General features: G+C 30.6%; 1 protein-coding gene across 1 annotated transcript; it reads right to left on the bottom strand.

Moving 5' to 3' along the window:
- Positions 1-5428: 5428 nt before the first annotated feature.
- Positions 5429-13052, bottom strand: LOC140919819 (uncharacterized). Its single transcript, XM_073366473.1, has 4 exons — positions 12976-13052; positions 6393-6915; positions 5613-6305; positions 5429-5521 (listed from the first exon to the last, which is right to left on the bottom strand). The coding sequence occupies exons 1-4, from the start codon at positions 13050-13052 to the stop codon at positions 5429-5431; spliced, it is 1386 nt and encodes a 461-aa protein (XP_073222574.1).
- Between the last annotated feature and the right edge of the window lie 2106 nt (positions 13053-15158).

The raw sequence follows: 15158 nt of genomic DNA on the forward strand, positions 1-15158 counted from the left end.
TATATATATATATATATATATATATATATATATATATGAAATGTTGAATTTTTAAAAACAATGAACATTACGCTATAATTAAAGTAAGCTAAAATCTTTGAATCTCAGACAAATTTAGACTTTCATTATAAGATAAAATTATAATTACAATGAAAATAAATAAATTATATGTTATCTTGTCTTAAAATAGAAAAAGATACTGTGATAAAAATATTTATTGTTTTATCTTTATCATTCTCACATGTGTTTATATAAATTGACATTAACAAATAAATATATTATTGGTCGATGATATTTGTTTCTCCTTCATTTGAATTCAATCAATTTGAATTATTGAAATGGAGATAGATTGTTTTTAATAGATAAAACTTAATAAAATAATAATGAAAGTTAATAGGTGTAATACCTCAGTTTTGTCTGATCAAATAAAAATAATTTCAAAAAATAAGTGATAATATACTTAATAAATATTTTACAATTATTATTATTAAATCTAAAAAATCATCATTTTATAAATCTGATCTAATTTTAAATAAATATTTACTTGATTTACCAATTTTAAATAAAAACAAAAAAATGTATTTTTTATTTCTTTTTGAAGGTGTCCAATTCCTCCCTCCCTTTCTTTTTAGCCTTCCTCTCCCTTCTTTTAAGGTTTTTTTTTTTTTTTTAAATATTCTTTGTACTAATAAAACTATAATCTTCACTAGAATGCACGCAAATGAATAGTTCAACGACTCTTTAATAAACATTTTACAGTTATTAAATATAAAAAATCAACATTTTATAAATCTGATCCAATTTTAAATAAATATTTACTTGATTTACCAATTTTAAATAAAAACAAAAAAATGTATTTTTTATTTATCCTTGAAGGTGACCAATGCCTCCCTCCCTTTCTTTTGTTTCAGTCTTCCTCTCCCTTCTTTTTAGGTTTTTTTTATTTTAATATTCTTTGTACTAATAAAACTATAATCTTCACTAGAATGCACGCAAATGAATAGTTCAATCACTCTTTTTTCTTTTCGTCCCTTAACAGTTCCATAATTTCTGCAAAAGCAATAGAAAAAACAGATCTCAATTTATCTGATGAACACAACAATTCATCTTTGAAGTCAATAAATTGAGAACCAAAAACTCAAATAGTTTTTTTTTTGTTTCTCCCAGAAAAATCATAACTAAGAAAATGAGTGATTTTTTCTCCAAAACAAGGAAAAGAAGAGAAGAGAACATAGGGATTTATTTATTGTTAAAAAAAAAAAAAAAGAAGAAACAACACAACAATGAAAAGAGAAAAGGATGTAGAGAGATCCAAAAATTTACCATCTACCTTCATCATAAACAAACACAAATCTATTTTAACAACACAACCAACAAAAATCAAATAAAAAAAAAACTGAAGATGAGAGAAGAGAATCACAATTAATTTCTTCATCTTCGACGTTCGCGGTTCACTACAACCTCCTCTTTACTGCAACTTTTATTGTACCGGGAAACCTTTATTGTACCGGGAAAGACATGTACTTTATCCCTCTCTTCTTTTTTGCTTTGCTTTTCAAACTTTATCTTATTGAAAGATGTAAACTTTATTTTTCTAAATGAAAACTCTCTTTTCTTGGAGGCGAATAGTTTTAGTATGTAACTCCCCCTCTCACGTTTTCCTAGAGAATCCAACTTATTTTCCTTTTTGATAGTCGAACTTTTTTATTTTTGTGTTTGAAAGAAATATTGTCCAATATCATATAAATATTTTATTCCATTTAATATAAATAATTACGGATGTGGCTAACTAGTAACTAACATTGAGAAGTAGGGTTAGCAGATTTCATAGCCCTAGAGTTGTGTTATTTAATTTTAAAATGAGTGTTGTTTCTAATATTTAATTAAAATGAGTGAAGTTGTGTTCTTTAATATTAAAATGAATTTTGTTTCTTTTATTTGTTTAATTAAAATATATTTTGAAGGAAGCTACAACTTGTATTTCTTATTTTTTATTATATTATTTTACTAGTGTTTTGTTTTCGTCTATATTGTTGGTTTTATTTCATAGGGTCGTTTAAACTTATTTAATTTAACATTAAATTTTAATCCTTAAAAATAAATCGAAGAATAAGATATAATCAAATATTTAAGGGTTTATTAAATGTGACATTTTTTAATCTTTGAGTTGTTCAGACGCAAATTGTGACAACTTGGTCATTCTAAAACTCATCTTCACTAGCAAATTAATTCAAAAAAAATATATTCTTAAATGGCTAACAAGATGTGACATTTATTTAATCTTTGAGTTTTTTTTTTTAAGATGCAACTTGGTGGTTTGAAATTTCTTATTATATCCAAAGTAATAAAAGTATTCTTAAATGGATTAACATGATGCGACATCTTTTTATTACTTCAGTTTTTAAAATACAAGTTGTACAATATGATTATTTTAAAATTCACATTTTAAAATAATTATTCAAATAAAACAATCTCACTTTCTTTCGTCAAAATAACTTTTTATCAACAACAAAATAAACTTCTTTTAAAAACAATCAACATATTCGCATTTTCTACACAAGAACTACATAACTTTGATTTATTCATCGCACAAAGAGATACGTAGAAGTACGATCACACTCTTATTAAACACAATAATATTTTTTTTCTCTACTTTAAGCATCCTTTTATTTTAATATCACATGTATAAAAAAATAATTTATATTTGTATTTATTAATAAGAAAAAAAGTAATATTTTTTTAAGATAACATAAATTTTGCACAAGTAATTACAACTATTTAGTAGACGTGGTAGAGTGGTAATAATTTCTCTGCATATAATCGACTCTTGAACTCTAAATTTAGTTTCATATATCAATTTTTATAAGGGTTTCTCAATGTTTTCCTATTTTCAACAAATTTTAGTGCTGAATTCATTGAATGCATCAAATATTTAGAATTTTAGGCCAAGATAATAAATATTTTACACATGAAAATGTGTGAATTTGTAAACACAAAGAATAAGAAAAATAAGATAATAAAAATGATAAGATAGAAGAATAATATGAAATGTGATAGTCTCGATAACTATTATAACTAGAGAATAATCCGCACGTTGCGCGGTAAAATTTAATATATTACTAAGTATAAAATAACAATAATATGTAATTTAAAAGTAATGTTCATTTTGTTTTACAGTAGAATATACTCAAGTGTTTATGTACTTAAAGGTAAATATATTTTTAAAGAATTATATATAAGCTATGTTTGCTTTAGTACAAAAGAAGAAGTAAAACATTGTTGACTAAAACAATTCTAGCAAAATATATTTAAATGTGGAATTGGTTTATTCAAACTGTTTTTATTTTATTGAAGTGGTTCTTCTAATAATATTGTGTGCTTTGTGATATATTATAACATTCATTCGTGGGTGATAGTTTGTTAAATCTAAAATATTGAAAAAATCCATTCGTGTCTGCTTTGGAATTTTAAAATAATAATTTGACAGAGTCAAGAAACTTCAAGAGTGGTTGAAAAAAATTATAGGCAATAAAAGTCTATGAATGTTTAAGACATATAAAGTTTCGAGTGAATAATGAAATAACTAGAAGTACTTTATTTTCAAATATTTAATATTATTCTTTTTTTTTTGTTTCAATTACGATTTGTGTTTTTTTAATTATAAAAAACAAATGTTATGAGATACACATTCAACTTAGAAAAAAAACTCATTTCATATGCAATTAATATTGATATATGATCTTGAACAATAATTGACAATATAAAAATAATATTATTGAAGTATCCATGAATTAATAGTGTGTCACACAAATAGTTGTACATTGGTTGCATTTCATAATGTTGTTATATTGTTTGAACTTAGAATTTACAAGAGAGTGGTTGAAAAATAGAATGGGGTATGTAGTCGAAATTTCGTTGTCATGATTTGAAGATATTGGATAGTTTGTATTTTTTTATGGGTTATTGAAATGAAAGTTTTGATGAGTAATTATAGCTTTTTAAATGTATTGATGAGTCATTAGTGAAAAATTAAAACTGAAATTATATAATATATAAAATAATTGTACTTGGACAAATAAAAAGGTTTGTATTATATATTCAAGAAACAAAACATATTATAATAGAAAATGAATTTAGAACCTACCACATCAGAATTTTGGTGAATTGACAAATATTGGAGGATGTGGCATAAAGGAAGAACTTTGGAGGGTTCTGTTTCAATTATTATAATAATAATAATAGATAAATAGATAATAGATTTATTTTAATTTCATAAACAACTCATCAAATTAACTAATATGAAATTCTGGTACGGTAAAAATTTAACTTCAAAACAATACAATAAAAAATTTATAAAGATATCAAAATACATTCAAGTAAACATTACCGTTCGATTTCTTCCATACTGTCACTAGTGCAACAAGAATTGGATATTTTATTTTCCTATGTGTGCGGCGGTAGAGAGATAAAATGTGTGTGTATGAGACCAGACTAAGACAGATTGACAGACATAAAATGGAAGGGTACAATAAAAAAAGCTTTTATATTCAAATTAAAATTACTAAAGTTGTTATCAGTCATATTGCACAGTACTTACAGGTCTTCATCGTCACAAAATCCATTTTACCGAAAATTCAAACACTATATCATCAATCATTTAACCAATTTACTATGCAACAACACCTCTATACAACTACAACACCATTTATCTGAATATAATTTCATGCAACGATTTGTCACCTCCACTTGGAGCTTATACCATTTCCTTAACTTCTATGTTGAACTTATATGTTATCCCATGGCAAGTACATATACTAAGGGTTTGTTTGATTCACATTCTAAAAACTCTATTTTAATATTTTAAAACTAAAAAACTTGTTTTTAAAAACTGTTTGTAAAACTATTTTTAATATTATACTTTTTAAAACTAAAAAAACAAAACAGATAAATGGTATTTTACTTTTCATTTTTCAGTTTTTTTAATTCTCTAGTCAAAAACTGTTTTAAAAATTTGAGTTGCCAAATAATTTTTTTAAAAATTTTCTCTTTAAAAACAGTTTTCTAAAATTAAATTATAAAATAGTTTTTAAAAAGTTAAATACAATCGAACAAGCCCTAAGTGAATCTAGACTATGCAGCCAGTGGTTGATGCCATAAACACAATATTAAAAAAGAAAAGAAAACTACAATACTAATAATATAGTTGACAGAAATTATCACTAAATATCGTTGACCTTTAAAAAAGTAGTTATCCAGTTAAACATAAACAGAAGAAACGGTAAAAGTATATATGCAAAAATTGAAGGAATGTCATTCAAAATTCAAAACAGTTCTCAAAACAAAAAAGAATTGAAATAGTAGACATTGGTATTGTTAACCATTACAACCTTTTCTCGGTGAATAAGAAAAAACAAAACGATAACTCATATCAATTTTCCTCGTTAACATCAGTCAACAGGTGAGCCAGCCCATTAGTTAAAGCAGATGTTGATGTCAAAGAAGCTTTCAATATTCTAAGACACTGCAACAACATAAAATGTAAGCAAATTGTTAATAATATTCTAGACAAATAAATAGTATTAATTCAAGCATCAAAATTTAGTCTTTCTTACATCTGTGAAGCCAATGGTAACAATCTTTTCCTTCAAATCAGTAAGAGGAATTTTCAATCTGTTAAGGAAACCCAAAGCTGAAATTGGAGATAACGGTGCTACAAACAAATCATCTGTTGCATAATACATGGCTGGACCCTTAACATAATCTTCAAGAATCAAATCAGATACTTCTATTTTCGGAAATTTAAATAAATAACTCTTATCTTCACCAGCTTTGAAATACTGAACATGACGACCATTCAAACGATCATAACGATAATATTCAACAAAACCTGGGTCGAGAATGGGAAAAATTGGGTTTTTTAATTTTAACATCGGGGAAATGCAAGGATGAATAAGCCTGTTTTTAGCTTCTTTTGATACAAAATACTTATTTTCATTTAAATCAGCTACACTCCTGTAAAGCACATCAATGCAACCCAAAGAAGAATATGTTCCGAGTACCCTAACAACTCCTCCCAAAGGAAAAGTGAGAAAACTTAAAAGTAAGTTTGCGAAATCTTGTTCCCCTTGAGCAAACAATACTTTCCCATCCGATTTTTTTATAACTAGCTTAACAATAATTTGGATATAGCCACTAATTTCAGCAACCGAAAATAAACTTGATATCCCGGGTGATGGTTTCTTTTCCAAAAAGAAATCAGTCAAAGTTGAATTGGAAAGCAAAGAACACTTTAGTAATTCAAGTACCTGCATAGAAATTCAAAAACATCAAAATGAACTCTATATTATCAAAAACATAAGCAATCATTTAGAGAATAGAAATTCAAACACAACCTTTTGTTTACTGAGATTGAGAACCATTTCCTTTACCGAACTTGGGTTTATTATTCCAAATTCTTCAAGCATACTAAAACTTGTATTATCCATTGAGTTTGGCATGACAGCGAGATTATCAGTAATGACAAATGTAGCAACATCATTTGCAAATCCTTTGCGAAAATGTTTATGTGAAACTGAAGACTTACCAGAAAAACTACTGCCACACATCCGACAACGGTGTTTAGAATTTGTTGATGTGGTCAAATCAAGAGATTCGCACCCAAAATAGTTGTTCCTACATGCGTAGAACTTTGTGGGGGAAGTGTCATCAATGTTGAGTTTAAGAGTGTTGCAATAATCTTCCGCAAAGTTACTTGGTTGCAGCAGCATATGTTTGACTGCCTCATCCCAAAGACACGCTTCGTCGAGATCTTTCACACTTCGATAGAGTGTGTTAAGACAACCAACGGTAACAGGACCCGTGTTTGAGTCTTTCTCAACAAGTCTTGCAATGGTTCCTAATGGAAATGTTAAGAAGCTAAATAGTATTAGATAATATTATTATATATTAGTAGTAAGGGTATTTTAGATATTTTCTATTTTCCTCTATATATACTCATTGTAACCCTATTAACTTCAGTTTTGGTTTATTATATTATATGAAACCCTAGAGTGGTTGTTTTCTCTTCTTCCTCTTTCTTCCTCTTTTCATTGTTAACATGGTATCAGAGCTTTGGTTGATTTTGGGATCTACCGTAGAGAAGAGAGAGACTATTTTGATAGGAAAGACAACCACCAAAAGAGAAAAGAGAAGAGTAACCCTATTCCCGATTTTGTTAAATCAGTCTCAGAAAAACATCGATTGCGCATTCGTTAACCGTTGGATCGGGCTGATTTTTGGACAGCAGGTTCGCAACATATAGGTCTTCGTCTTCAACGGTCGGATCGACGAAACGACGTCTGGAGAGGGAGAAATCGTGCTCGCACAGCACCAGGTTATTCTTAATTTATTTTCTCTCAGTGATTGTGTTTGTCGTATTTTTCTGTCATTATTTGTTATGGCTGGTGTTAAGGATGATTCTCTTCAAGCTGTTAGTGTTCACCTCAATGGACAAAATTACTCTTATTGGAGTTATGTGATAAAAAAAAATTTTGATTGGAAAAGATATGTGGGGTTTTGTTGATGGAACTTCTGTTAAGCCTACAGATAAAAAGGATGAAACTCAATATGCAAAAGATCTGAAAACATGGAATGTTAGTAATTCAAAAATTATTACTTGGATTAATAATTCTGTTGAGTTGTCTATAGGAGTACAACTAGCAAAATATGATACTGCTAAAGAGATTTGGGATCACTTGAAACGTTTGTATGTTCAGTCTAACTTTGCAAAACGTTATCAGTTAGAAAGTGATATTAGAGCCCTTAAGCAGAGCAGTATGACCATTCAGGAATTCTATTCGGCAATGACTAATCTGTGGGATCAATTGGCTCTTATGGAATCACCTGAGTTGAAAGCTGTCAAAGCATACATTGATCAAAGAGAGGAGCAACGTCTGGTTTGGTTTCTAATGGCTCTTCGTGATGATTTTGAGGGCCTTCGTGGGGGTATTTTGCATCGTTCCCCCCTTCCTAATGTTGAATCAGTAGTTAGTGAATTGTTGGCAGAAGAAATCAGACTTAAGACTCATTCTGGTATGTTAAATAAGGAAATTCTCTCAGCTCCTCCATCTGTTTTTGTTGCTCCTGTTCAAAAAAAAACATCTCAAGGGAGAGTTGGGCTTGGTAATGATGAATGTGCATTCTGCAAAGAAAAAGGTCATTGGAAAGCACGTTGTCCGAAATTGGGGAGAACACATAAGAAGAATTTTAGGGGGCCATCGTCCAATGTTGTTGCTTCTGCTCCTCCTACCATTGACTCTAGTTCTGGTTCTGTATACTCATCTGAGAGTGCTTCCCAAATATCTGATATTGCAGAACAACTTCAAAGACTTCTTGCCACTCAATCACATGCCATGTCTGCCACCTCTTCTAAAGGTTTGAACTCCTCTGGTATGTCAGGTATATCTCCTTCCATATGGATTCTTGATTCTGGAGCATCTCATCATATGACATACGATGATAAATCTTTTGTGTCTGTGAAACCTGCCTCGTCTGTGTCGGTTATAACTCCTATGCCACTAGCAGGCATTGGTTCTGTCTCCACACCTAACTTGTCTCTTTCTAATGTTTATTATATTCCTAATCTTACTTTGAGTCTTGCTTCTGTTAGTCAAATATGTGATTTCGGTTATTCGGTTACGTTTTCTTCCACTTCTTGTTGTGTGCAGGATCCACATTCTGGGAGGCTGATTGGGACAGGCCATAGACAGGGGGGACTTTACGTTTTGGATGAACTACGACTCCCAGATACTGCAGCCTCAACAACTACTGCTGACTTATTATCTAGTTTTCGCTTGAATTCATTATCTTCTAGTTTTTATTTATGGCATTCTCGCCTTGGACATGTTTCTGCTTCTAGATTAAAATATTTGGCTTCTACTGGAGCCTTAGGAAAGTTAAAACCCTGTGATATCTCAGATTGTTGTGGTTGTAAACTTGCTAAATTTCCAGCTTTACCGTTTAGTAAAAGTGTTTCCGTTTCATATGCGCCTTTTGATTTAGTTCACTCTGATGTTTGGGGTCCATCACCGGTGCTCACCAAAGGTGGATCTAGATATTATGTTTCGTTTATTGATGATTACACTCGTTATTGTTGGGTTTATCTTATGAAAAATCGGTCTGAATTTTTTGACATTTATCATATATTTCGTGCAATGGTCAAAACTCAACATAATTCTGTTATAAAGTGTTTTCGTTGTGATTTAGGTGGTGAATATACCTCTAATAAATTTTCTGAATTACTTGCTTATGATGGCACTCGCCACCAAACATCTTGTACTGATACTCCTCAACAAAATGGAGTTGCTGAAAGGAAACATCGTCACATTATAGAGACTGCTCGTTCCCTTTTGTTGTCCGCTTCAGTTCCTAGTGAGTTTTGGGGAGAAGCAGTTCTTACTGCTGTTCATGCTATTAATAGAATTCCATCCTCTATCATATCAGGTTTGTCTCCCTTTGAAAAATTATATGCTTCTACCCCTGATTACTATTCTTTGAAAGTTTTTGGTTCTACTTGTTTTGTTCTTCGCCCTCAAGTAGAGCGCAGTAAGTTGTCTTCTCGTTCAGCCATGTGTGTTTTTCTTGGTTATGGGGATGGTCAAAAGGGTTATCGTTGTTATGATCCTCATGCAAGAAAACTTTATGTATCTCGTAATGTTGTTTTTCTTGAGCACATTCCTTTTTACTCTGTTTCCTCTGATTCGCAGATTACTAAGAGTTCTGAACTAACCCATATTGATCCGTTTGGTCCTAATGATAGCGCTTCTAGTGATTGTAATGTTGAGAATTGCAGGACAAATACTACTACTCCACATGATGACATCCCTCTTGTCCCCCCGGCTGTCCAACCACCTCCTGCGATTGTTGATCCTCCTCGTTACCCTTCTCGTCAACGTAAGTCTACTCAGTTACCTGATTTTGTCTATTCAACTTACTCAGCTTCGTTTGCTTCTTTCTTAACCTCTATTCACAGTTTGTCTGAGCCCTCTTCCTATAAAGAGGCTGTTCTTGATCCTCTTTGGCAGCAGGCTATGGCAGAAGAACTATCTGCATTGCACAAAACCAACACTTGGGAATTAGTACCTCTTCCTCCTGGAAAACGTGCTATTGGGTCTCGTTGGGTATACAAGATCAAAACTAAGTCTGATGGGTCAGTTGAGCGCTACAAAGCACGTCTTGTTGCTAAGGGTTTCTCTCAACAATATGGTATGGATTATGAAGAAACTTTTGCTCCTGTAGCCAAGATGACCACTATTCGTACTCTTATTGCAGTTGCATCTATTCGTCAATGGCATATTTCCCAAATGGATGTCAAAAATGCCTTTTTAAATGGTGAGCTTCATGAAGAAGTCTATATGGTCCCTCCACAAGGAGTTTCTCATGATCCAGGGGAAGTATGTAAGTTAAAAAAGGCTCTATATGGTCTTAAACAAGCTCCTCGAGCTTGGTTTGAGAAATTCTCTACTGTGATCACTTCTCTTGGTTTTCGCTCTAGTGAACATGATTCTGCATTGTTTATAAGGTCCACCACTCATGGTCGCATTATACTTTCTCTATATGTTGATGATATGATTATTACAGGTGATGATGTTAGTGGAATTAATGAGTTGAAATTGCAGTTAGCCAAACAGTTTGAGATGAAGGACTTGGGAACTCTTCGCTATTTCTTGGGGATTGAAGTTGCCTACTCTCCTAGAGGCTACCTTCTTTCTCAATCCAAGTACATTGCCAACATTCTTGATCAGGCTCGTCTTTCTGATACTAGAGCAGCAGATACTCCTCTTGAGTTGAATGTAAAATATGCTCCCTCGGATGGTGTTCCTTTACCAGATTCCACTTTGTATCGTACTTTGGTTGGCAGCTTAGTGTATCTTACGATTACCAGACCTGACATTGCTTATGCTGTTCATGTTGTTAGTCAGTTTGTTGTCTCCCCCACTACAGTACATTGGGCAGCAGTTCTTCGGATTCTTCGTTATCTTCGAGGAACTCAATTTCAAAGTCTTCTCTTTCCATCGTCATCCTCATTGAAGTTACGAGCTTATTCTGATGCTGATTGGGCTGGTGATACCACTGATCGTAAATCCACCACAGGGTTTTGTATCTTTCTTGGAGACTCTCTTATTTCTTGGAAGAGTAAGAAACAAGACATTGTCTCTCGCTCTTCTACAGAAGCTGAATATCGTGCTATGGCATCCACTACCGCTGAAATAATTTGGTTGCGTTGGCTTTTGTCTGATATGGGTATCTCTCTTGCTGAGCCAACTCCGATGCACTGTGATAACAAGAGTGCTATTCAAATTGCTCACAACTCGGTCTTTCATGAACGCACCAAACACATTGAGATTGATTGTCATTTTACTCGTCATCATCTTCAGCATGGAACTATTACTCTACCATTTGTCCCTTCTTCTTTACAGATTGCTGATTTGTTCACAAAGATGCATTCCATTAAACGTTTCCGTTTTTTAGTTGACAAACTCTCGATGCTCCATGTTAATGCATCGTGAGTTTGAGGGGAGATATTAGATAATATTATTATATATTAGTAGTAAGGGTATTTTAGATATTTTCTATTTTCCTCTATATATACTCATTGTAACCCTATTAACTTCAGTTTTGGTTTATTATATCATATGAAACCCTAGAGTGGTTGTTTTCTCTTCTTCCTCTTTCTTCCTCTTTTCATTGTTAACAAATATAAGATCATTGCAAGATCATGACTTTGTACAACTTCTTATGCGGATTAGTGATGGTGTTGAACCTCTCAAACAATGTGATATTGTGATGATACTCAACCAAATTGCAATACAATGGGAAGGAGAAAGTTCAATTCAAAATCTCATACAAATAAAACATTCTCAAATAGAATCTCATGGATGAGATGCACCTTTATGGTAGAAAGAGTCATTCTTACATCGAGAAATGATGGAGTTGAAAAACTTAATTAATAAGTTAATTATGTATCATTTTCCTGGAGAAGAACATACTTATCCTTTGATGAGGTCGATAGGAATTTTTGCATACTTATATCAACAAGAATTTTTGCATTGCTCGAGGTGGTTTGTGACCAAATATTTTAAAGGTTAAGAAAGGAGCACTCTTGATGTTATTGCAAAACTTAGACTCTAAATAGGGCCTCTCTAATGGAACAAGATTACTATGTGGTGTTTTTATTTAGAAATCCTAACATTAATCCTATTGACAAAAGAAGTTTTTTGCCCCAAATTAATGACTTCGAATGCACGACTTCCCTTTATGCTTATTAGTAAAAAACTGATCGTAAATCCACCACAGGGGTTTGGATCTTTCTTGGAGACTCTCTTATTTCTTGGAAGAGTAAGAAACAAGACATTGTCTCTCGCTCTTCTACAGAAGCTGAATATCGTGCTATGGCATCCACTACCGCTGAAATAATTTGGTTGCGTTGGCTTTTGTCTGAAATGGGTATCTCTCTTGCTGAGCCAACTCCGATGCACTGTGATAACAATAGTGCTATTCAAATTGCTCACAACTCGGTCTTTCATGAACGCACCAAACACATTGAGATTGATTGTCATTTTACTCGTCATCATCTTCAGCATGGAACTATTACTCTACCATTTGTCCCTTCTTCTTTACAGATTGCTGATTTGTTCACAAAGATGCATTCCATTAAACGTTTCCGTTTTTTAGTTGACAAACTCTCGATGCTCCATGTTAATGCATCGTGAGTTTGAGGGGAGATATTAGATAATATTATTATATATTAGTAGTAAGGGTATTTTAGATATTTTCTATTTTCCTCTATATATACTCATTGTAACCCTATTAACTTCAGTTTTGGTTTATTATATTATATGAAACCCTAGAGTGGTTGTTTTCTCTTCTTCCTCTTTCTTCCTCTTTTCATTGTTAACAAATAGAACATCCACAAAGTCCTTTCCTGCTTCTGCAAACAAGACCTTGTTACTCTCTTCGTTCACAATAAGTTTTAAGGACAGATGTTCCTCTGTTTCAGTAGTAGTAGTGGCCATGGGACAACAACTACAAACGAAAGTGTTTAAATTGATGGTTAATATGTTATACGTTTTGACTATTCATATATGGTGAAACATTTGGGGAGAGAGCGAGTAATATGTATTGGCTTTAGATTATTATCGAAATTAAGATTTAGATTTGTATTCTTGGAAAATTAAGATAAGAGTAGTTTATATTTAATGCGAGTATGGTGGCGTAATTAGTTAACTCTTTTTTCATAGCAAAGCATAAAAAAGTCGTGTGGCCTTTGCGTTTACGAGGAACAACACTGAGAAATTGAATAGAACAACGACAAAAGAAGTGTGCTTTTTTCATTTTTGTAAAAACACGTTCTTTCCGATGCAGGGGTTAAGGTTTCCAAGGGTTGCATCTGATGACAATTTTTAGCTTTACACTTTCTTCCATTTAAATTTTATTTTAGTAATTTTGTGTCAAACTAAATTACTATTCCACCCACTCTCTGGCCAATATTTTCTTCTTTTGTTTTAATCGATTACTATTATTTGTATTTGTACGTAGCTAACCATTTGTTTTTATTTTAATTGTTGCAAAGAAACTGTAAAAAAAGAAGACCATATATAACTATATTGTTCACTTTCTTCTCTTACATATTATTAGGATCTATTAAAGTATTGGATATAACTTAGTACAATTTTAGGCTAGACACAAAAAAAGTGTGCAATTGCATTAAGATTGTGATGGCTATCACATTTTTTTATTTTAAATTTGATTAACTATTATGTCATTTTACATCTATAATAGTTAAAATATCAAACATTTTAATTTTAAATTATTAGTTTTCGATTATAAGTTGTCGGGCATTGGCTTATAAACTAGTTTTTCAACTATTAACTAATATTATAGAATTAAATATAAACATAAAAGGTAACTAAAAAGTTGACATAAATAGTCATAATTTTTAATCAAATATATCAATTTTTCATCTTCAACTTTTGTTTAAACTCTATTCGCTAAAGCTAAAAAATCTACTTATAACTTATAAGCTCTAAACTCTGTTTGTAAACATTCATTTATAAACTTATAGCTTATTGTGTTTTTTTATAAACTAATTCAAATAGCCTATGAGTTTATGGTTAATCATTTTTCTTCGAATTTTATTCTTATTATTATAACTAAAATTCCTTTTTGGCCTTTATAAATTATTTATTATAATTTCCAGTAAATAATTTTAAAATTTTAAAATAATTTAAATAAATAATGTATTGATAAATAATTTATATAATATAAAATTAAAAATAATTTTAATGATTAAAAATTTATTTAACAATGTTTTTTTATTTTACTTTATAATAAATAAAACAGATAAATATGTAGATTTATCTATTTAATTTATTTTAAAATCAATAAATTATTTACTTGAAAATATTAATTGTTTTGAAATTTAAACTATTTATAAATAATTTAAAATTATAGTAAGTAAATCATTTATTAATCTGAAATATTTTTAATTTTTTAGCTAGTTTATTAATTTCAAATTACAATAACTAAATTATTTTGAACTATTTACTTTAAATTATTATTTATTAAAATTATTTTAAATTTCAAATTATATGAATTGTTTATAAATTAAGAAGACCATATATAAATTAATTTCAATTTCAAATTATATGAATTGTATCCCTTAAACTTCAGCATTATGTTTCCTTGGTAGGTGAACACTCTACAGCTACAAGTGATCCTAATATATTGATCTGCTATGGTACTCGTAATTGCAAAGGTTATATATTATTCATTTTTTTTCCTTACTTGACATTCAACAAACAAATGATTTGAAAGAAATAATGCTAAATATTATTACGATTAAAAATAAGTTTTGATTGTTTACAATTTCTTTACCATTTTCTCAAAAAACAAAAAAGAAGAAGTGAATTTGTAATCCATGCACCATTATAAACAAATGCCCGAATTAAATGACAGTAGAAACACTATTTTGGGGTAACACTTTCTTGTTTTGAGTCCTGAAATTTTATATTTTGCTTCTCCTTATGTTATTGATACTATGGCTGCTACAACTGAAACAGATTAGAAGTATGTGCAGTTGAAACTTCTAGGAAATAAAGAGAGTAATAAAATTGTATTTG

Source organism: Cicer arietinum, chromosome 3 (genome assembly GCF_000331145.2).
Source record: "Cicer arietinum cultivar CDC Frontier isolate Library 1 chromosome 3, Cicar.CDCFrontier_v2.0, whole genome shotgun sequence".
NCBI classification, from domain to species: domain Eukaryota; kingdom Viridiplantae; phylum Streptophyta; class Magnoliopsida; order Fabales; family Fabaceae; genus Cicer; species Cicer arietinum.

Excerpts from the sequence above, each read along its gene's own strand:
- LOC140919819 (XM_073366473.1), bottom strand. The coding sequence starts at position 13,052 with ATGGCCACTACTACTACTGAAACAGAGGAACATCTGTCCTTAAAACTT. Across the intron at positions 6,916-12,975 it reads GAAGAGAGTAACAAGGTCTT|CTTCTTAACATTTCCATTAG; the intron begins GTTTGCAGAAGC and ends AATACTATTTAG. Across the intron at positions 6,306-6,392 it reads TCAATCTCAGTAAACAAAAG|GTACTTGAATTACTAAAGTG; the intron begins GTTGTGTTTGAA and ends ATTTCTATGCAG.